The sequence below is a fragment of the Mycteria americana genome, chromosome 2 (assembly GCF_035582795.1).
Source record: "Mycteria americana isolate JAX WOST 10 ecotype Jacksonville Zoo and Gardens chromosome 2, USCA_MyAme_1.0, whole genome shotgun sequence".
NCBI classification, from domain to species: Eukaryota; Metazoa; Chordata; class Aves; order Ciconiiformes; family Ciconiidae; genus Mycteria; species Mycteria americana.
In genome coordinates, this window is record NC_134366.1 from 7,632,652 (window position 1) to 7,656,824 (window position 24,173).

At 40.0% G+C, this 24,173-nt stretch overlaps 2 protein-coding genes across 5 annotated transcripts in view; one reads left to right on the plus strand and one right to left on the minus strand.

Annotated features, from left to right (window-relative positions):
* Positions 1 to 5,963, minus strand: part of XYLB (xylulokinase) — an 84,888-nt gene extending 78,925 nt beyond the window's left edge. Inside the window, exons 1-4 of one of the 4 annotated variants that reach the window (XM_075492333.1) lie at positions 5,664 to 5,963; positions 3,552 to 3,634; positions 2,582 to 2,651; positions 1,085 to 1,165 (exon numbers count right to left, since the gene is read on the minus strand). In XM_075492333.1, the coding sequence (XP_075348448.1) occupies positions 1,085 to 1,165; positions 2,582 to 2,651; positions 3,552 to 3,634; positions 5,664 to 5,708 (279 nt within the window). In that variant the 5' untranslated portion in view covers positions 5,709 to 5,963. Of the gene's footprint in view, positions 1 to 1,084; positions 1,166 to 2,581; positions 2,652 to 3,551; positions 3,635 to 5,099; positions 5,617 to 5,663 lie in introns of those variants that run through there. The other 3 variants (XM_075492334.1, XM_075492332.1, XM_075492335.1) reach the window with 3 other exon arrangements.
* A 10,172-nt stretch (positions 5,964 to 16,135) lies between these two features.
* Positions 16,136 to 21,333, plus strand: C2H9orf152 (chromosome 2 C9orf152 homolog). Its single transcript, XM_075492336.1, has 2 exons — positions 16,136 to 16,364; positions 20,630 to 21,333. Exons 1-2 carry the CDS (start codon positions 16,136 to 16,138, stop codon positions 21,199 to 21,201), a joined length of 801 nt encoding a protein of 266 aa, XP_075348451.1. The 3' UTR covers positions 21,202 to 21,333.
* The last annotated feature ends 2,840 nt before the right edge of the window (positions 21,334 to 24,173 follow it).

A 24,173-nucleotide genomic window follows, 5' to 3' on the forward strand; every position in this document is an offset into this window, starting at 1 on the left:
ACTTCCACAGTGATCTGCAGCATAAAGACAAGGTTCTTCAAAGAGAAAAGGGAGAGAGACAATGTGGGTTGGAAGGGGGCAACTAAATGAAATCTGTTCTACCTGAGAGAATCTGAATATAGCACCAAGTTGACACCCCCAACTTGTTGGAGGTTGGGTAAAATAAAGGGAATACGGGCAATCTGGAATTGCAGTTCCTTTTTTCACTTGAGTAAGCTGGGGTTATTTGGCAGTCCCTAACTTCTGTTCCACTGAAGAATTCGTAAGAGAGCCTTGATACCGGCTATGATTTTAAAACACTTTGCTCAGACTTTCAACTGAAATCAATGAAACATGGAGATCAAAGCAAGAGTTTTGATTAATTAGTTCCAGATATATCAAGATGAATAACCTAAACCTCATGTGTCAGAATTAGGTATCGCTTTGGTGCTGTCCTCACCCTGAATATCATCAGTGAAAGTTACAAAAGAATTCCTTGTTTCACCAGAGTACTAGGAGACTGGCTAACTGACTAAATGTCAGGATGGGTATTATAAATCTCAGAAAAAAGGCATTATGCACTACAGGCTAAATCGTGGCAGCATCTTTGTCATTTCTGCATCAAAGACTATCATCATTCGGTTTTTGTTGTTCCTAGGCAGATCTCTATCCTAGCCGACAAAATCTGTGCTCAGCAGGATGTTACTATGCCTTTAGCAAACTGCACTCCTCACTATTTTTTCTATGCCGTTTCCACAAGCACCTGGGTATGATGAAATTCAAAATGACCCCAGTCATTTCACAATCTGTATGTACAAAGAATTTAAATAATAGGAAACCAACTAGTTATGCACTATACTGATCTAAACAACTGCACTGTAAACCTCATCCTTCACTCCCACTACCTTCTAGTGACCGCTTTGTGTGCTTCAGGTTTTCAGTTCCCGAGAAACCTGTCTTTTAATGGACGCTCATATAGAAGCTTGGTCTTACTTGATGTCATTATGGTCTTCTGCAATACAATTATTTAAATGAAATTTATCACTATACCTTATACTCTATTGAAGAAATATACTAAGACTGATTTTTTTCTTTATAAACTAACCTGGCCAGCACCAGACAAAGCTCTGACTTGAGAGAAGTTAAAGCCCAAAGATTTCATCTTTTCCAAAATCATATCCAGAGCCTACAAGAACAAACAGAATCAAGAATGACTATAACAAGCTATCAAATTATGCATACTCACAATCTCTGGAATTAAACCGTAAATTCATGTCATCACTGATAAGAGTTCATTGGCAGATAATGAAAAATTAGCTAATGAATATGGACTTCTCAAGAAGCTGCATAAATTAATTTACTAAATAAAAGTCCATAAAAGAAAAGTTGAATCATACAGGGAAAAAAAAGATCTTTAAACAAGCTGAATCACAAAGATCCATTCTTTGAAACCTAAATAAGAGGCAAGTGTTAAAGAATTTCAGTTCATTAAAAAGCCACTTCTAAGAGTGCCAGACACAAAGCAGGATTATCTTCTTCTCTTCTTTCTTTTGGAAATGTATGAAATCTTAATAGGGTGCACCCATTGGGGTGCATCCATTAGGTATCCTCAATACCACTGCCCCCAGTGTTAGCTGAAAACTCAGGGTCTCTTAAATATAAGGCTAACTCCAGTGAATTTTAGCACTTTAAGCACCTAGATTAATCTTGTTCTTGCCACATTTTCCTGAAGTTTAAAACCAAGAATTAATCTATCTTTACATAGCTTCATTCAGATCAACATTTCCCAGACTATCTTGACAAATGGACCACTGCAAGACTTCAAAATTTCCCAAGAAACATCATATACCTGTATCATCATTTTGTTAATTTAGTAATTACAACTGTTCCTGTTCATTATGGTTCAAAACACCAACTGCAAGCAATTTTATCAAACTTTTGTCAACTACTGTGGATCACCAGCTGGGGGTTCTGTGACCTTTCAAATATCTTAACTATTCAAACCACACTAGTAAGACAAATTTATATAGTACCATGTCAGAGCAAGTGTTGCAGTGAAGCAAGGAAGGTCTTCTTTTAGAACAGAAAAAAATGTTGTATTTCAAAATAAACACCAGTCAAAGTGACTGGGGATCACTGAATAAACTGCTCTCTAACCACTTACCATTTGAGATATCAATTGCTTAGCAAACCTTATTCTAAAAAAATAGTGCAAGTAACCTGGATGCTACAAAAATACAGATTCAAGCTAGGCAAAGCAACAGCTGCCCCTTTTGTGTTTGAAACAAAAAGATGAGGAAAAAAGAATAGTCTTTTTTCAAATGAGGAAAAGTCAGGAAAGGATTAATACCACATACAATGCTATAATAGTAGAGAGTGAAGAAACAAACAAAAAAAACCCTCAAAATGTTAGTGTTTTCCACTACGTTTGTTGATAACATTAGTATTTGCATACCAAAGACACAGAATATCACTTAAAAGAAAGAGAACACAAGGAAAAGGACTATGTTGATTTGAATGATGAGTTTCACTACTGCTTGGAATACATTTCCGTTTCAATAACAGCAAGGAAGAAGTCGAACTATATAAAGCTTGTTCATACCTTGACCCACATTAGCACGGGAGAAGTGACTGTCAGTCTGTCACTGTGAATATAGACTCCACCTTGAGTCCTACAGACAAACGGTATTTTCTCTTGGTAAATTCAGCAATTTTTTCCCCATCAAGCAAAGTTCTTCAAGTTTATTAATAACCAAAGAGAGTTTGCAATGCTTTTATGTTAAGAGCAAGGATATGATCAGTGTTTGAAACCTGAAAAAGTAAAAGCCAGCTCCTAGGAGGTGACATAAGAGATGGTTGACCCAATTGCAAAGGAAATAATTTCCAAGGAAAGTCTCTGATCCTGAAGTAAGATCTGTGATAGACTCCAATGCTGATACTGCTCATTGGCTCCATATAATTCATAGTTATTTCTAAGTTTCCTAAGTGTCACCATTAGTGGCTTGAATCTAGAAGATGAAATGCAATTTTTGCTGTTAAACCATCAAGTAAATAAATGTACTTTATTGAAACCTGTGACCACGGAAAATGACATTTGTAAATTCTAGTCTATTAACTGAAGTAAACAAATATTGTCATCCTACATCCTATTGTGAGATTTGGAACCACTGAATTTGTCTCCAAATGCCTTTAGAAGTTCCTCTCATGCAATTTACTTGCTGTTATCATAGCATCCCACCCTGACACAAGGGTAGTGCTTACTCCTGTGACCCGAAAAGAAACGGTCATGTCCACAAGTGTGAAGTCCCAAACAAAAAAAAAATTGGTTTATTATACATAATACTTTGGGGTAGATTTTTTTAATTTTTTTCCTGTTGGGAGTTCTTGCCACATTTACATACCAAGGAAGGCAAGAGCATAGAGTACCATTGCCAAGTATGAAACATGAACGTGGCATGAACTTTTTCCATGCCTCTACACATATCAGTGAGACCATATAAAGCAACAGCCCTCCTGCCCCAATCCCCAAAGTTCTAAATTATATTACCCAAGTAAAATATAAAAAGCCTTACTTAAATTCCGGAAGGTCTTTATCAAAATGAACATTATCCTCATAAATGACCCTCAGCTGTTCATCAATAGCAATGACTTTCAGCTAGAAGACATAAAACAGGATGTTAACAAAAACTAACATTAATTAAATAGCACTGGTAACACATTTATAATAATTCAGTTCTCACAGACAAAATGGGAAAGATCACCCCAATCCATACAACTCACTGAAAGCATGGGCACAATTTTACATGAAACAAGTTATTATGTGAATTTCCAGCAGGCCACCTATTCAGCAACATGTATATTTGTTTGCTTGCATTCCCCCCCCCCCATTTTCTCTCTCCTTAATTGCACAAGACCAAGATGCAGGTATATGCTAAAGAACAGCAAACAAGTTACCAGGGTCACAGCTTGCATCATGGTAACTGATTTTTCCAGTTTCTCCAAAGAATACAGTATCTTAGATTAAAGACGTCATATGCTTCCCTCCCCCCCCCCTTTTTTTTGCCCCATCTTACTGAGGAACCTAACAGACCCTTAGGATACCTTGAGGACCTTCCCTGCTCCCCAAATGGTGAGTAAATCAAACTCTACCAGTCTGGCAAAGCTCAGAGGACATTACACAAGTGTATTCTGAGCTTCTGCAACATATGGAAAGCAACATCCCAAACAGGTAACTCCATAAAGCTGAGCTTTCCTGTAAGCACAAACTAGAAGAGTAGCACAAGCTTTCCTCCTCTATCTTCTCTCAAGGTCACCTAGTACAGAAGAAAAACATTAACAGCCTAGAAGAAAAGTGAGAAGGTAGCTCACATTCTGCACGTATTTCAACAAGGGAGAAAGTATAAACTGTTGCTAAAGGAACAGACAAAAAAAACCTACAAAGATCAAGTCATCTCAGAGAGTTCTATTCAAATAACAAGGCCATCCCCATTTAGGAGTGGCTTACTTCAATTTTAGCCATACTAATGTAGGGCCATCATTTACATACTGGCACAACTCATTACCAAGCTGGTGCCCTGAGCTGGCTTAAAATTGGCCTTGAATCACTGCAGCTTAATTGGCTTTCTGCTTGCAGCACATCCCCTTAGAAAAACACTTGATCAACCTCATATGGGTAACCTGGATGTGTCTTTCCAAGCTCCCAAACTTCAGCACAGCCATAATGAAGTTATTTATGCTCATGTGCCTATTGGTTAAACATATTCAGGCCTACACACAACTTGAGCAGTGTTTCTATTCGCAGTGTAGTAATAGCCAATTGTGCCGACAAATCCAAATTTCAAGAAGCAACCTGAGCGTCCAGGTTTACAATCCTACTAGTCTTGATTCACACAAGGACACTGGAAAAGCTGGATTCAGGTGCAAATCTTAGCTCCCAGCCTGCCTGATGCCGCTGGCAGAGGGATATCCATGCAGTCTGCATGTAGAGAAGAGCCACAACACTCCTTTCCAGGATTAAATGCATCCCTAGCAGGATGGGGAAGCAGGACATGTTAGGACACACAGCCTGCAGCTTCAGACAAGAGATGGGACAAACAAAAAGGGACGAAGGATGAGCTTACGCAGGCAAAGGGAAGGAAGCATGCAAACACCTGGGCACAGGCAGTGCCCATGGCCCACAGAAGCCTTAAAACACATGAAGTGCTGGGAATTATTTTGCATCAGCTGTGGTAGGCTGCTGGCGTGCGTGAACTCTGGGCACTGAGCACAGCACAGCATCCTGCAGCGCCCAGCCCGGCCCTGCTGTACATGAGGAAACCCTGCAAAACAAAACCGTCGCTGGGTGGAGGAAAAAAGGCGATGGAAGCTGCTAGAGAGAAGGAAGGCCTGTTCCCCTTCCATGCTGCGGGGCAGCACCGCGGCAGGTCAGTGGGCCACGGCGGCGGGCGGGCCAGCCCGGGCCTTGTCCCCTTGCAGCTCCCCGAGGCCTGGCTGGGTGCAGCCGCCCGCACCCCCCGCGCTTCAGACCCCCGGCGGTGGCTGCTGCGGCGCCGCCAGACGAGCCCCGCGCAGGGGAGGCCCGGGGCAGGCCCGGGGCAGGGGCCAGGTCCCCCGCCGGTCCCCCGGCCCCGCTGCCATGCGCGCAGCCGCCGCCTGCCGAGGGAGGGGAGAGGAGGCCCCGGTACCTGCTGCGTGCTGAAATCCCAGCCCAAGTAGCAGGGAGCGGCCATGGCGCGGCGGGGCCCGCCCGGCCCTCACCCTTGCCCCGCGGCCGGGGAGGGGATGGCTTTGCAGGCCCGGCCCCCCCGGGAAGGAGCCGCCGGCCCGGCCCGGCCCTGCGGAGCGGGAGCACCGGCGTTAATGAGTGCTCAGCGCACACGGAGCAGGGCGAGCGGGACTAACCCCTCTCACACGGAGGGGCTTGTGCGAGAGCTGTAGAGCAGGGAAAGGCTCTGGGGAGGAGATCTGATGGTGGCTCGCCGAATGGCGGGACTGCACACGGCCGCTGCGAACCGCCAGTAGTTCTGTGCGGATGCGGGGGAGCCCCCCGGCCTGCCGGTGCCCAAGTCGGTGAGAAAGCACTAGAGCAGCTGTACAGCGACCGCCCGATCAACAGAAGCAAAACAAAAAAGGGGCAACTTCAAACCAGGTCCAAAGGAATTCACAAAATCGTAATATTCCATTAATAAGTACCAGTCCTGTTGTGGTATCGCGCTCCGGTTGGCACAAACACACTTCCACAGTATTCCATTTAAAAAAAATGCAGAACTGTTACTTCAGCTGAAGTTTTGGTTTGTGGTTTGCTTTTTTTTTTTCAGTTGGGAGGGTTTGGGGAGGTTTTCGGGTTTTGCATTACCTGCCATAGCAGGTGACAAGCAAAGTGGAATTGCTTAATCAAAAGAAGGCTCATCTAAAATGTGCTTTCATTCTGCAATCAAGGTGGTATCTCAGCAGAGCCTTAATGAAGTCAAATAGGTTTTGCATGCCCGGGATCTTAAACTGTTTTTAACAGTACAAATACTTAATTTGAAATGCCCTTAAAACTATAAAATATTACTAAATTTTGTCATATACTGAACATTTTAAGTACATTTTAAATATTCCCAGTGATTTCTCAAAGCCCTAACTCCCAGAGATTTATACTTTTAAGATTTCTAGTTATTATTGCAAAGAAAAACCTTTAAAACATTAATCCTGAAGACTCTCAACCTACAATGCAAACAAACATTCTAATATATTGACTTTTAAACCAATCTTACTCTATCATATCACCTTTGAATATTCTGTATTGAGAGTACCTGTATTAGAAATGTGATCACAAAATCTTTAAATATGACAGTTTAATTTAAAGTTGTCTGAAAAATATTTACAATGTGGGAATCCTTTCACATGCATAGTGTTGTTGGCCTGCATTTTAGAGTCTCATCCTGCCAATTTATCTGAATACTTTGCAATCAGGAAACATCCCAATGAAGTAAGTGGAAGTACCAATCCATTTAAAAATAAAGGTATGTAGAATGGTCACCCAGCTTGTAGTTTGTCTTCTTTAAATCAGATGGCTACCAGGTAGCGGTGGAATTTTCCTGCCCCTAAGGAGCTCATGCTGCATGGACCTGTCCTGAACAAAGGTCTCACTTAACCAAGAAGAGGCTGTGAAAGGAAATAAACTTTTTAAAATGTTACCAAGAACTGTTTCCTTAGTGAAACTCTTACCAGACAATGAAGGATCAAAGAACACGTAGAGGTTGCTTTTCCATTAATGCAGAACATGGCTGGTGAGCCAGGGAGGAGAGGCTTGCTCTGCCCTTTCACTTGCTGCATATTCCCGATAAACAAGTAACAGATACGGAGGCTGAGGCTGGAAATACCGCAATTTTCAAAAATATAACTACTTGCAAAAATGTAGAGAAACTGAAGTCGGTTCTGAAGAAAGCCATAAGAATGATAAATGACTTCAGAAAAAGAGACATTAGTGGATTTTAATTTTTTTTTTAAAGGAGGTATTGGTTAATAGAGAGGAAACAACAGTTTATAAATAAATAAAGCAATCTTATGAGGATGTAAGAATCAATTGTATTCTTCAGCAATCAGATCAGAAGAATAGTCCTGAATAGCAAGAAATACTTTGCTTTAAATAGCACAGAAAAGTTGGGGCTGGAATAACCACCCTCGTGTTATCAGATCTCCTTAAATAGGAACAAGGGTGCAAGACAATAGGGTAGGAGAATCCACTCAAGGACAGAATGGGAATGTTAACGTTGCTACTTTCACTATTCATGTTTTTCTAGAGAAAATAAGGAAGTTTGGAGAATTATTGCCTTACCCAGTCATTCCGTTGTCCATCCTTCCATCAAGGCAGTGTTCCCTCAAATTTAGTTGTTTGTGTCTGGAAAACATGCATTGCTGCTGTTCTTTCTGCATTAAAGTTTATGCCGGCAGATACTACCCTAACCTCCAAAACTGTTTCTTGAGAGCAAACAAGGTTTAGCTGTGCAGTTATCAGTGAAGTTGCAGTCATGTACTAGTGATGCTTTAGCGCTGACAAATCCAGAATTTCCAGAGGGGATGGACAAAATGCCGTATATAATTGAAATATCACCGCTGCAGATTAACAGCTTGAGGCAGAGCACAGATTAATCACTCAAGACACAGAGAGCAGGGTAAAGGGAAAAGCGAGTTTATTCCCCTTTTCCTATTAACTAGTTTCTGACCTGATGGAGAAGCAATACTTCCATGCTCTCCTAAGGCCCTTGGCTGTTTTGATAAGTTATAACTAGTATGTCAATTAATGCTTTTTTTTCTTCCCCCACTGTCAAGCTAACTTCAACTGCACATTCATTTCAATTCATTGCAAAGCATAAATTATTTCAACTGTATTCCATATTCCTACATACTGTGATTTTTCACTTTTTATTCTCACTTTGAGTATCAAAATCTGCCTCTGATCTCAGCTGCACCCTGATATAAACTTAGATTTAACTGCATTCTTCAGCTTTACACAGGTGAACTCCTTCAAAGCCAGTGACAGCCTAACTACCACGCTTCATTATCATCATGTCATCTTAGACGTTCCAACACTCTAGAGAACAGATAGACCAGACCTTTGATATAAATTAGGATTGCTATATTGACAGCAGTCCAGCTATCCTGATTTATACTGGCTACATAATTTAAGGGGATGTGAAAATACTCACACCTTCACAGGAAGTAACAGAAGTCCATGGGCAACTACAAAGCTACCAATCCTTTTGCTTCCAGCAGTAGATTTTGGGCATCTAGCTAGTTATTTTAAGTAGCAGGGCAGCCAAATATTTCTAAGCCCCAAACAGGTATTTCATATTTGTACATGAGCATAGGTTGGCATAGAAGAAACAATGGGACAGGTAAGAGTCACTGCACATACAGACAACAGTTTATGCACATGCAATACAACTGCAGCAGCCCATATTAGACCTAGGCCTGCTGGCACAATTATCCTTTTCCCAGTAAGAAATCTTGTGGGTCTTTAATTAGCCTCAGAAACATTAAACATACTCAGCTGGGTCAGATAAATGCCAACCTATTTGCCAAGTAACCTGACAGTCACGTGCAATGCTGCTAATTAGGTGGGAGATGTTTACAATGTTAAGCCCCAAGAAACACAACAATAACACAGTTACACATCACCTTAAAAAAAAAAATTGCAGCCTGAAAACTAGACCTACCTGCCGGAAAGATATCTGAACAATGACAATGCTCTAAAGGTCATTCCCTTTCTACTTAGCATTGCACGTACTCTGTTATCACAAAATCTCCAGCAATGTTTAACCAAGTACTGATAATATAAAATACCACAGTACCATAAATTAAAAGATGAAGTTGCTGTTCTTTTTATTGAGATATTATATATTTCTGTTCTTTTTATTGAGATATAATAATAATATCTTATTATTCTGTTCATTATAACACCAAAAATATTTTCCTTTCCCTAAATATGCACTCATCTGTTGAAGTTATTTCTGCACATGATTTTGTGGTAACCATTGTGTTTGTCCGTACCTCCAAGTGCTGTGGAGAGTCTCATTATTCACTCTGTAAGAATAAGTACCTGGTGTTTAAAAGCAATGGATCAAGGTGGCTGTTATCCACTGTAATTTTACTGACTGTACTGTGAACAGATGAAAGCATGTATAAAGATCCAGCAAAAGCATGAGTTCCACAAGAGGAAGCCCAGACCACAGTTGTTACGTGGAGACTGAAGACATAGCTTATTTAGGTATAGTAATTATTCCACATACTTATTGGTTGATTTAATTCTTGACATGCGCATATTCCAAATCCCAGGTGTGGTACAGGCATTAACCAATTAAGGTCCTTTACAGAGACCTCATGAAGAACTGGCGCAGGATTCCATGTAAAAAAGTATGTATGTGCACATGAACAATGGATACAAGAAAAGAATTTAAATGATGGCTCGACTACACAATCTCAATTATACTGTCAGTTTCATTGGTACTGGTCAATTTGCAGCTTTTATTTAATCATGTACATAAAATTCTCCAATTTCACTTCTACTGAATTCAACAGAACATGTGTTGACTTCAGTGGGTACTGAATCAGGCACTGTGGAATTGTATCTGGTTTTACATACTCTAGTTTTACAGATGTAATTTCATTGACTCAATTAGGCTACTAGTGATTATGAAGTGCAGTACAAATTCCTCATGAGATCTCTGCATGGAAGTGAAGTGAGGGATGTTTCTGAATAGCAAATAATTTTTAGGATACTTTCCTCCCCTGCACAGATTTCAAGTCCATATCCATTCTCACAACAGTAATAGTACTTAACCATCCTCTTTGGAGGACTATCTTAACTAGAGTCATTTGCAAGGCTTATTAAAGTTAACTTATACACCCAGCAGATTTCCTTGAAGATGAATACTGAAGTGGTTTGTGTCCTAATGCTCAAAAGCAAATATCTCAGAAGCAAGATGTTGTCATCCAGATAAAACTTTTCATTAACAACAGATTAATCAGTTCTTTCATGCCGTACTTGATTCTTATCAAACTCCACTTACAGATAAGTACATTTTATTGATTAAAAACAATCAAAGATAAACTCATTCCTACTCAAACAATGCCTGAAGTGGAAACTAATAAGGGCTGAGCCTTGCACTTTTCAGCACCATTCCGCAAGGATCAAAAATCATTTTGCAATCAGGAATGAATCAAAATCATGTAGTTGACAGGTGGAAAAATCAAGGCAAAAAATTTATATAGCTTATCCAATTTATTTTAGGCCCTGCTTGAAATTCTCCCAGAGTTCCTATATGCATATTACGTCTGTTGGGAGAACGAATAAACACAGGCTACTGTAACCTCCCAGAGCTGTAGCCATCATAACTCTATGGATAGGAAACAGTCAGAGAAGTAGCTGGTATAGAAAAGATACTTAGGTAGCAGTACCAGAAATGTGAACTCTGCTTCTCCATAACTGGAATTTAAGGCATCTGGAAGCTCAAGGAAGCTTCAATGAATTTCCAAAATCCTGTGAAGAGGACTATTGAAGGCCATTCAGTTCCCTTGCACCCTCTTCTGATGGACAGTTTTATGAGGTCAAAATGGAGTAAACCTAGCCATCTTGTTTGTCACACTAATTTAAGAAACCCAAGAACTAAGAAGGAAGCAAGGGAAACAGTAAGGAAAGATATCAGGGTTCATTTGTTTAAAATCTCTAACTGGTAAATAACTTCAGTTTCTTCTTAGACTTGCCTCTGCACACTGTCACTTCTAAAAGGGAATCTCGGAAGTTCTCAGTGGGCAAGGATGGCAGAACTACAAAACGAACAACAACTCCTGACCCTAAGTTTTGGATGCTGATTGTTTGCACAGAGGGAGTAATAATGCAGGCATCCAACAGAGTGGTCCTCTAACAGAGCAAATTTCAGCATTTTAGTTTATTTCCCACAGCAAGTAACATTCCAAAGGAAGGTTACTTAATCCTCAGCACCGACAAAGTCAAAACAGTCAAAACAGAGGTTTTTAAATGCTGCTTACGCTGTGCACAAAAACCCCATACAGAACATCTGCTATATTTAACTCCTCACAACCAGCACAATTCAATTTGACTTAGATGAATCCAGTGATTTCAGTGGGACTGCATTTACCATCCCCAAAATAAAAAAAAGAACGTGGTTCTGCAAAGGGAACCGGATAGCACCAAGTTCTCAACACATGCAAAGCCAGATAGGCGAGTATTAAAGGTGAAGCACAGGATGATTGGTATGAAATCATCAGGGCTAACTTGGTGCCCTTGATTTAAGCCTTTACAGCCACCCACGCAGAGCACAGGCTCAGAGATGCCAGAGCTCACTACTGGACTGGAGCAATTTGGAGCTGCCTACAACTTCTACCTCATTCTCGGCACATCAATGTTTTGCAAAACCCCTCCCGATCACTAGTGCTGGATCAGTGGTACTGGATTCAGTCACTTAGGAACCTCAGGTATCTAAGGAACGGAAATTTGGCAAGCCATTTTACAGCCTGTACTAACCAGGCAACTTTCTCAGACCAGCTAACAAAATAACATTCCTGATTTATTTTTGATATCCAGATATATTGATACATACCTACATACACACACACTACCTAATTATATTTACATAAAGACCCCATGGGATAAAAGGGGAAAATAGAATACTATCAAGGAAATGTGAAGGTGGACTACATACGACCCAAGCTCACCAAACCTTCAGAGAGACTTGAAGGACAGCTGGGCCACCCTCCCTTTGACACACTTGAACCCCTTATGTCTGAAAGCACACAAAAGGGCAGATCAGAAGAAACAAATCAAGACCATAATGAAAACTTGCATCGTAGGCTCCTTCATTCCATTAGCATGGACATGCAGAGAGCACCAAAAAATAATCTTGCATCATCAGAAAGCCCTGCACTTTAACTACTTACACCAGTCCCTAACTGTGGCATGCTTTAAGGTTGGGCTTTCAAATAATACAAATATATGTGCTCTTATCAAAAATCTCATTAAATACTAAACAATTACTATTGATTCTATTAATACTATCTGGAACCCAAATAATAGCAGCCACCCTGTTTCTACCTTTCTTTTTGTTATTACATTTTCTAACAATAAAATAGTCACTTTCTAGTACTTCAAGACTGCATTTAAATTTAAAAAAAACCCCACTATAGAAAGCTAGAGAAAGGGGATTATCACAGTAACTTTGATTCTCCTTCTCAGTGCCAGTTAAAATCTACGGATATTTGTATTCTATCTTTGTAACCTGCATGAACAGTGTTGAACAAGTCTATAATTCTGCACATGAACAACACGAATAATCATATATACCTCTGGCCCCAGGTGTGCAGTAAAATCCAGTGTTACAGGAAGTGCATTCAGACAGTTAACCATTATGATCATTTTTAATTATCTTTAAATCAACAATTATTCCTATAAGGTCCTCCAAACAATTTTTTAATAAAAAACTAATTTACCACTCACAAATTAATTAGTTTGAGATAAAATTAGTTGTATCTTTTTAAATGAGATTTTGCAACCAAGGTCAAGGGCAGTAAACATCTACTTCAAGTTCTAAAAGCCATTGCTTTTGGATTATGAAGTATTCTCACATTTTTTTGCCTCAAGGAAATGAAGAATTGCTTCCATTGTGTGATGGAAGAACAGACTTAAGGGAAATATGGCACTTCAGACTTCAGTGGGTAATCAAATGCAAATCACTCACAGATGACATTTTTGACAGGAGTTTGTTCAATTAAAGGAAGACAAGTTTTTACACAAACCTAATCAACGGCAATAAATTTTCAGAACCTATAGTACTGTTAGGAAATATGTGTACCGGTGCTAGGAAATGGCTTGACTGCTTATATTCCTCAGGAACCTACAAGCCAAATGGGGGCCTCTAACATTAAGGCGAAGATAGTCATACCACTCCAATAGTGCCACCTGCTGCGTACTTTAAAAGTATACAGTGGTCTGCAGATGCAAGTAACTCGATTTAAAGAAGACTGAACGATTGACTGATTTAAACAGAAGTCATAATTTTGTGTGTATGTATGACAATACGAAAATTTAATTTTTTATTAGGAATGCCTAAACAGGCTAGGGGTACAAAGGAATGTTCCACTATGGTGTAAGAACAGAACCCACAGGTAATCCATTTCCAAGTTTATGTCAGTGGCATAACAAGTATTAGTTACTTCGGCTCATTACACATCAAAACCACAATTAACCCTATGTACTTCGTGATATTCTGTAAATTAGACCTTCCACTCCTTTTATGAATCATATCCTGGTTGCAAATTATTCACAAAAACCACACTGGTATATGTATGTGTGTGTGTGTGTGTATATATATATATATTACATGCACACACGCATGCCTTGATAGCAAAGCATATACACACAAACACATACATACACACCACCTGAGACTGAATCAAGATGCCCTGTTCACAAGCCTTCCCTGAAAAGGAAACAAACTGCAATGTATATGGGATTGGCTCAGCAAAACAAAAGCTAACCCTGTTCCTGGTTCCAGCGATCTGCTGTACCACCTGGACTCATTCACTTCATTTCACTGGGCATCTGGTTTCTCTTCCCAGTTTCTGGTTTTGCTGCTTACCCATGCGATGGTTTGGGAAGAGAATGCCTTGTATAATCCATTTGCGTAACTAAGTGTGATGGCTTTTCCATGATCCTGAAGGAATGGTATGGTACAAATAATTAATAATAATGATAAAATCTGATCAGATACAAACTCATACTTCAAATGCTCTTCTAATGAGAAGTTAAGTGTACATCTTTTAAGACAGAGCCTACATTTCATGTTCAAGGATGCTATCCTGGTAATTCTTTCTGCAACACATAGTCACGTTGCACAAGTCACTTTCACAGGAGGTCAATGAGTCAAATAGTGTGACTGGAATTTTAAAAAGGTTGGGTAACTTTTATGACCATTAATAATGTTTGTATTGAATGCCAGTTCAAACTGTAATGAGGTTAGTTAAGTCTCCTGCCCCAATGTATAAACCAACTGCCTGAAGGTCCACAGGAGGACTCCATGTGCCAACAACTCAGAACACTGAACAAACAAGGCAATTGAGGTACTCCTTTCTACAGAGCACTAGGAGTTTGTCACTACTGAAGGCTGAATATCAAAGTAGATCTAACCAAGCCACAACACATCAGAACAACTCTAACATGACACCTGCTTTTTCCAGGGTCAAGAGAGAAGCTAACTTGAAGAGTTATCTACAGTGCCTGACAAAGTATTGTGTTTACTGTTCTTTCCCTGGCTAAGGCAGAAAAAGACTGCAGTTGAAGTAGGCAACATGATTTGCAAGACACAAGCATATTGGGAAGGCAAAAGTAATTATTAATAAAAGTGAATTACAGCAGATTTACACATGTGAGCCTGCTGAGCCTTACCAGAACTCTGTGCACTGCACAACTAGAGTCTTGTCACCTATGTACGCGCAACTTCCAAAGGGATTCCCAAGATCTGCAGGATTTGAGCCTGATTCAGTAAATCATTTATGATGCAAATCATCGCATAATTTCTGCCAGTAACTGGAAAAATGCAGCATGCCGGCATTCTTTCCACACACTCCCCTTTCACAGCGTTTTTTTATGCAATGTTTTTCACTGCAAGGAACCTAGCAGATGCACAATTATATTAAAACTACTGTTTAACTGCATTATTTTTTCACATACTACTCTCTTGGGCCCTTGCAACAGTATCAGATGGACCTATTTCAGGAAGAGAAACTTGCAGTTCCTAGTCCAGACATAGTCTCCCACTTCATTTGATATGATCAAAAGCCATGTATTTTTAAAATTTTTGCCTCATTATTAGATAATACTGTAACACCTATGGTAAGTTTTAAACTGTGGCTTACCATGCATTTGAAGAGTTTTTCAGCTCTCAGTAAGGAAATGATTACTTCTACAGTTTATTTCATTTTATAGAAAGGCAGAAAAACGGAATGAGTCAGAGTAAGGCATTCCTATCTCCAGCCTCCCAATTTCAAGTGCCATTGGCACGTACTGTTTTGACTCTGCACCCAGGCCTGAATACTTTTAACACATTCTTAAAAGGGAGAAATAAGCACAAAATTATTAAGGTATAACAAATCCTCCCCTCCCACCCCACTGCCCCAAGAAGCGGCAGCAAGAATGAAACTGGATGAAAGTTAAGGAAGGGAGAGTGGAGGGAAAAAGACACAAAAACCAGGGAAATAAATCTGAAGAAAGATTTCCCTGGTGGAGCTACTGTCTTGGGGAGGTCACCATGACAGCATCCCTTTAAGAATTAACATTACTACATAAACCAGTATTACCCAGCCCTTTGTGCACCTGACTGTGTTCAATGAGGTTTTGTATTTCACTGTTTTTTTTGGCAAAGCTTCATATGCTCACAACCTTAAGTCAACATTAAATCCAACTATCCAGTTGTAATCATGAACTTTGTATGCAGTAGCTCCAGATGCACCACATGAAAACAAGCTGACTGAAATCCACAACTTCAGAGTAGACCACACAACTTTTGAAAGCAGTCACTGTACTTAGAAGAAAGTTACCTCTTCATTTAGGAAAATTTCAGATGCTTCATACTTGATTTGCTTTTTTGCCCACACAATGAAGGAAATGTCCTGCTTCTGCATGACTTTTTCCTCCTTGTTGGAACAGGTGGCGAAGGCTTATAAATACATGACTGGTATTTTTTCAGTGACTCATACCTCAGAGCAACAGGCTTCAGATCATGATAAGCAGCCAACCAAGATGGACGTAAGCTTACTTGAGGAGCAGTATGACCATATAAAACAGAAGCAAAAACTGCAATCACACATTATTGTATTTAAAACAGGTATGCTTATATTTATAGGAAACAATGCAAATGTAGATGTAAAGACTGTTGCTTTAAATCTTGAGTAACTCCTAGCTTTGTTCATGTTATGCTCAGCTTCAAGAGAGGTACAAAGTTAATTCCTTTTCTGTCATGATGGTTTTTTATTTGTTTCAGTGAACGGTGGTCTTATGTTTATATCAATTAGCTTCATGGTAGTGAAACACTAACGTGAATTTGAAACAGATGAACATATTTGAGATAAGGTTTTACAGGTTTTATGTCAGTAAAGTAAAATTCTAAACATAAATGGTAACTCTTACAGGAGCCACGTACTTCATGTCTATCATCAGTGTATTTGTGCAATGTAATCTGTAACATTTCTGCTCTCTTGAATGCTTCCATCAGAACAAGCAATTCTGGGTCTTCTGTCTCTTTTTCCCTTCTTCTTTATCTGTGTAAAGAAATGTGTCCTACAAGACTACAGGAAGCAATAGCAAATATCAAGTGACTAGAACAAGTTGGGTTTTTGTTAAAAAATAACTTGTACTAGGAGTCATACTGGGTACCTAAGATACAAGCTTTGAACAAGAGGTCCTGTTTTGAAAGTGTTTTCACTGCATATTGCTTGGAAAGTACATAAATAGAAAAACAAGTAACAATATGTATCACTCATCTACCTGCTATGTCAGACAGATTTTATATAAGAAACTTCCAAATATTTTAAAGTTTTTAGTTGGACTGCTGCTTACAATACTACACTGATATATTTTCATTTACTTTCCAAGTTAAAGTGATATTGAGAATACTAAGTCAAAAAATTTCTTCTGAATTTAATTGCAATATGAAAGACATGCTTCATTCACCTGTCAAATTAGTGTTTAGTTCAACAAATGCAGAACTTAGGTTATTTCATTCTTTACATTTTCCTCTACATTTTTCAGCAGTTCTAGACTTTGGCTGTATCAGACTATATCATCAAAACAATAGAAAAAACATATAATTATGAACTATACAACAGATTCACTTCTTCACTATTCTTTCATCCAAATGTCTAGAAATTCTTATGTTAAAAGCATTTAAATCTCTGTGAGGAAGAGAGAGAGAGAGAGAGAGAGAGAGAGAGAGAGAGAGAGAGAGAGAGATAAAAGCTTATTTTATCAGGTATGAAAAGGCAACTAACTTGAAGAGAAAACAGCCCATCTAATCAGCTGTAGCAAAAATGTAAGTCAGTTAAAGAGAGGAAGCAGAAGTCTGTGTTCAGATTAAATTCAAATGAAGCTTCAGATATAATGAATGTAATCAAAGCAGATTTTTTGCAAGGACACCATTTGAAGATTAAAGAAAAGACATAAGAAAGTAGGACTGCACAGTTTCTGGGAAGTTTAAAATTTAGCAGGGCTGGAAGTTCACATACAAATATTTTCATAGACATACTCATAACCCAAAACATTCACAAAATCACATAACCTACTGCACTGAACTTTTATCTTTAAACAACCTATGTGGAAAGGATTAATGTTACTGTTAGAAGCAGTTGAAGTTCGGGGGGGTTTTGTTATGCTGAATTCTCAGTGTCCTGAAAGTTGATCTTACACATTCCTATGGTTTGGAAGCTGGGAAAACCTATTACATAGCTCAGCACTTTGAACCTCTTATATGCATCAGCTTCCAAGAGCACATCAAGCAGAAATGAACATTGCCATATTGGGATACCCTACTGCCCTACGCTCCTTAAGTTACAAGCTTAAACTATCCAGAAATTCCAGCTAGGACCAAAAGGCAGTCCACTTATGTATCAGTATTTTGTACTGGCAGCAAATTGTTTCCCTACCTAGAGGGTAAGATTATGGCTGGGCTGGGAAGGGGACGACAACAACAGCACCACCACAACCCCACCCATACACACAAACCCCAGAGGCCAGACCTCATGAGATTCAACCATCATGGAAGGAGGGCACCTTCAGTCCCTCATGGTCTTAAAAATGCCTGCCAAAGGTCTTCATTCAAACTAGTAAAACCCTAAATTGTTTCTGCCAGGCAGACCAGCTGTCCTTCCATGATACCACAGGGATTTTGAGCATTTCAGGTTTATTGCACCACAGCTGGAATGGTAACTCCAAGTTTCCTTGAGGACTGTTAGCTTTGCATGTCACTACCTGTTTGCCGGAGTCATGAAATTGTGGACCTTTAAGATTCTCTAACTTCTCTAGGTTTTTGACTGGTGGGATAGTAACTGAGAAGTCACCTGAAAACAACTTTCTTCTGTTCCTTCCCCAAAACACACAGCCACATTCATGCTTCTGCCTGATTATTTGAGAACAAAGAGCATGACAAGATTTGAAAGTCACCAGCTAGGGGATAATGCAGCAGTGTATTTATTGGCTAAGAAGCTGAAAAACAGTATTTACTTTAGGAATTAAATGGGAGCACATTAACAGCATTTATTTTAGGAATTAAATGGTGTTGCCTATCAATGCTAGTTCAGCCAAGACTGCAATTAGATCCACAAGAACGTGCAAAGCTGCATCACCTCAGAGTCTCTCAGTTCCTTCTCTCTTGCCTTTTCTCTCACATTGCAGAAAAAGCTCTAATTTTTGTAGCTTGGTGCTATACTGTGCTGTTCTGCAGAACACAGTGGGATCTATTTTGCAAGTGGACTTTTTGCAGCCACCCAAGCTCAGCTTTATTTCCTGGATAAAGTCCAGTCATAACTTTGATTCTTACTGTTCCATGATAGAGAACTGTGTGTTCTTATCTCTATGAATGGTTTCACCCTAGGAAATTCTGTTAGCATACTTCACTGTATAGATACATGCACAAACACATCTATGTCTCATCTGCTTCAGTCTCCTTTCTCCTGGTAACGCTGCAGGAGAGCGGAAGATGTGAGCTGACACAGTTCTCACTCCCAGAGCCACGCTGCAGAGGCTCTTATCAGATCAACCCTACATGGCCAAGCCAGGGAGCAGAAAAAAATCTGTGCTGGTGTTGTTGCTTCAGCAGTGGGAGCCAAAGACAGTAGTGACAGCCCCTCCTTAGCCAAAGCCATGTTGTACAGGTTCATTTACTGCCAGTAAATCAGCTGGGCCTGACGTCTTCAAATACTTCCTTGTAAAGACGGTATGAAAGACAGTTATAAAGAGGGGGTTGTGCTGTTGGTTTTCTTAAAGGCAGCATCCTATTCGAACTAGCTTAATTTCAAATTCAGGGTTACAATTCTTTTAAAATGGCTATTCGGATATTCTGTTTCAGAATATAATCAGCACTCTTCTATGTCTACTTTTTTCACTTTAATATGCTTCATAATTCATATTGCAACAGACACAGTTCCTACAACTCAACTCTGTAAACAAGGTCAGCATTCTGCACAACTCCTATTTTAAACTACACTTATACTAACTGAAGTATATTTCATTAATACTTGCAATGTCAACAGCACTGTTTATCTTTAGTGTAATGGTTCAGTTTCTATTCATTTTCAAGGCACAGAAAGCCAGTCATGTTCAGTAATTTGATGGCTGCTACGTGTAATTAAAGTAGCATTAGCACTTCTACCCTAATATCTTATACATATTTAACAGTAACTTTCATACTGATCAGATCTTCTCCCACAGTTACAGCTACTCTATACCATTCATGGAGCAAGCAGATTTTTCCTCTAAGCGATCATTCAGGCAACACTAGTGTGATAAGCTATTTACTTTACACCATTTATACTGGCTACAATAGTAAAATTGCAGTAAAATATTAAAATACAAGCCTGTAAGTTAATGATCCCTCATTAAGAAAAAGAAGAAAAAAATTCACACCTTGTTTCATCTAGAAGCAGTCACAGTATTTTTAAGTTGTAAATACAAACTTCAAACAGTATCAAACAGAACATTTTTGTCTTTCAAATCACAGCACTTACCAACACACAGAGCAAGTCCCTGCTCACCTTAAGAACTTTTGCTCACAAGCAAATAATTACTGAAAGTCAATTCTCAATCTGTGTTGTTAATGAGTCTTAGAGTACCAGTTAGATCAATATTGACTTGATAAACCTCCATTTTCATTTGACTAACCCTAGGGTACCATTTATGTCCTCAGAACTGCAAAACCGAGCATGAAATACTTCTACTCCATAACCTGGCATCAAAAGAACTTGCACTACTCTCAGCCACAGATGGAAAGAGTACAGATAAACTCATCTGTTAAAGCTCTTCCATTGAGTTTATGCCACAGAAATTACACCCTTAATTTTTGCCACCATAGTAATGTGCATATATGCATGTCTCTTGCAGGTGAACATGAATCTGTTCTCCCAGAATCAATGGTCAATGCTGTTTTAATTAATAAAAACGTTAGAAGAACAAAGTCATTTACAGAGCGTGTTCCTGTCAGAAAGGTCAGACTGGAGATGACCAGCAGTGGCAACGTACAGGACCACTCACCATGGCGTACCCACCTGGGAATTCACCGCCTGGTGCAAGCCCCTTGTCAAGGAGTTACCTGGGATCTTTCCCACTGCAAGAATGGACCATGCAGTTTTGACAATCAGAGACTGATTTCAAAGGGAAACGGCACACTGCAAGCCAAGGAATTAGAAGGAGCAAGTGAACTATCTACGCTCAGTCAACTGGGAAGTTCAAGCATGTTGAACAGTTTCAGCAAAGAGAATGGCAGCAACATTTCAAGCACCTGCCAAAAGCCTCCTCTGGAATCAGCCACTTCAGCAGTTTGGACACATCAACATATTTCTTCTACAAAATGCATGCCAGCCTGCAATAAACTGAACTTTTACCCTTTCCCTAATAAAAAAGGGCCCAGAATTTCTGAAGCAGCAAGGAGGCTTGGATTATATGTCTCACAATGAAGACATTCAGTAATACATAAAACTTAGTCAAAAACTTGACTAAAACTTAAAATAGCAAAATAGTCTTCCTAGTTACACTGATCGACCTGCTGAGGGTCTACTACTTTCATTAACCAAGGAAGATCCTTACTATATAATCTGTTGTTTTACAGTACAGTGCAAAATGAGGTGTTCCCATGAAGATGCTGGGCTGCAATGACAGATACTTATTTCTGTTATTTGAGATATGAGCAATTTTACCTTTTTTTTTTTCCTATTTCCAGGTTACTGATTTTAGAAACGAAGATTTTATCACAGTAATATTTGAAATATCTGAACGAGCTGTAGCAAAGACTAGTAGAACTACTGATGAAGCAACGAGGCTAAATTTCAGTATGGTACTATTTAATTAGACAATAAACAAGTAACAAATGAAACAGTATTGAAGGTGGTTGGTACACTTAACATATGATTTCATCATTCACTTTCTCAAAAAAAGATGTTCAAGATACTTTCTGACGTGTGTATTTTTAAAATCAATGAATAAAACCTCTCCTCATTTCTGTTGTTGTTTTAATGGGACTTAGTAAATGTCACCTTTTTCTTACATATAAATTCTATAATAACATATTGTTGGTTCCCACCTGTCCCCAGTATTTCCTTAGAAAACAAAAGTCTGACATAATTACTTAGCTCCCCGATACCGTATATCAACGTACCTTCCTTACCAGAAGTATAATGCATCTTTCTGTTGTTACAACTGTATGCGCACAAAGGGGATATTACCATTTCAACTACACAAATATAACTGTTGTAGTACAATTATTTTTTATAGATAGGGTTTAACATTTTCTCTTGTGGCACAACTGCACCACAAACCTGTGTAAGTTTTTAAAAGTGAGTAGTTATTGCTGGTCTCCCCTCCTGCAAGATCTTTAGAGGAAGGAGACCCTCTTTTGCAGGTGCTTTTCAATGACGAAAACATGAGTTACGTATCACCAGCTTCTGGCTGCAAGTATTCAGACAGGTCTCTTTCTCAAATGTAGGCCTCAGAAAAATTGAAGACTTGAAATGTCTCCCCATTTCATGATGACATTAATTTTGAGCTATACACCTAGCAGCCACTGGCTCTTCTGAACCATTCTGTATCTACCTGAGTCCTGAAAGGACAGCAAAATGAGGATCAGGTGGACGGCCCACAAAGCTCTTCATGATCCCTGCAAACAGTCTGCAAGCGCACGTCCCCAGTTACCAGCACTGTCTCAAAATCACACCATCCACACACAAAAAAGTGAGGAAAAAAAAAAAGATGCCAAAGATGCTCAGCTGTAGTTTATGTCCTTCTAGACACAAACTCTTCTCACCAAGAAAGATAAACCGTCCCCTCAACAGGTATCTTGAATACAGAGTTAATACCAACGTGCAAATAAAATCCTGTTGTCAAAGAGATAGCAGTGTTATCCATTTCTAAGAGAAACTACCATTTTCTTTGCATCCAACACAACTTCAAACCATTAATCCTTCACGCAATTCCACTGACTCTTGTTGTGCTTGTGGAGATGTTTGCACAGATCTGTCAGAGCCTACACTTCCATTGCAGGAGATTCACAGCTGTAAGTGTACCACAGTACTTTGTTAGGGCCACAAAAATAGAAAAAATATATCATGGAATGTAATGCTATTTTACTCCCTCTGGCCAAACATCATTTCCTCTATGCCCAAACTCTAGTGTCCCACACCAATCCAGCCACCACCAGCAGGTAGGCAGGCACCTTGTCTCCTGGAAGTGACAGTCCTTAACATAGTGCTGAAAAGCACTAGCTATTACCAATAGCGATGAGTACACCACAGTAACTCCTGAAGAATTTTCCACTCATCCTCAGTAAAAGCAGCAGAATCATAGCCTCACAGAATCATTTAGGTTGGAAAAGACCTTCAAGATCATCAAGTCCAACCGTTAACCTAGCACTGCCAAGTCCACCACTAAACCATATCCCTAAGCACCACATCTACACCTCTTTTAAATACCTCCAGGTTTTGTGGCTCAACCGCTTCCCTGGGCAGCCTGTTCCAATGCTTGATAACCCTTTTGGTGAAGAAATTCTTCCTAATATCCAATCTAAACATTCCCTGGCGCAACTTGAGCCCATTTCTTCTTGTCCTATGGCTTGTTACTTGGGAGAAGAGACCAACACCCACCTCACTACAACCTCCTTTCAGGTAGTTGTAGAGAGCAATAAGGTCTCCCCTCAGCCTCCTTTTCTCCAGGCTAAACAACCCCAGTTCCCTCAGGCACTCCTCATCAGACTTGTGCTCCAGACCCTTCACCAGCTTCGTTGCCCTTCTCTGGACACACTCCAGCACCTCAATGACTCTCTTGCAGTGAGGGGCCCAAAACTGAACACAGTATTCGAGGTGCGGCCTCACCAGTGCCGAGTACAGGGGCACAATCACTTCCCTAGTCCTGCTGGCCACGCTATTTTTTATACAAGCCAGGATGCCATTGGCCTTCTTGCCCACCTGGGCACACTGCTTGCTTATATTCAGCCATCTGTCAACCAACACCCCCAGGTCCTTCTCTGCTGGGCAGCTTTCCAGCCACTCTTCCCCAAGCCTGTAGCGTTGCATGGGGTTGCTGTGGCCCAAGTGCAGGACCCGGCACTGAGCCTTGTTGAACCCCATACAATTGACCTCGGCCCATCGATCCAGCCAGTCCAGATCCCTCTGTAGAGCCTTCCCACGCTCAAGCAGATCAACACTCCTGCCCAACTTGGTGTCATCTGCAAACTTACTGAGGGTGCACTCGATCCCCTCATCCAGATCATTGATAAAGATATTAAACAGAACTGGCCCCAATACTGAGCCCTGGGGAACATCACTTGTGACCGGCCGCCAACTGGATTTAACTCCATTCACCACAACTCTTTGGGCTTGGCCGTCCAGCCAGTTTTTTACCCAGCGAAGAGTACGCCCATCCAAGCCATGAACAGCCA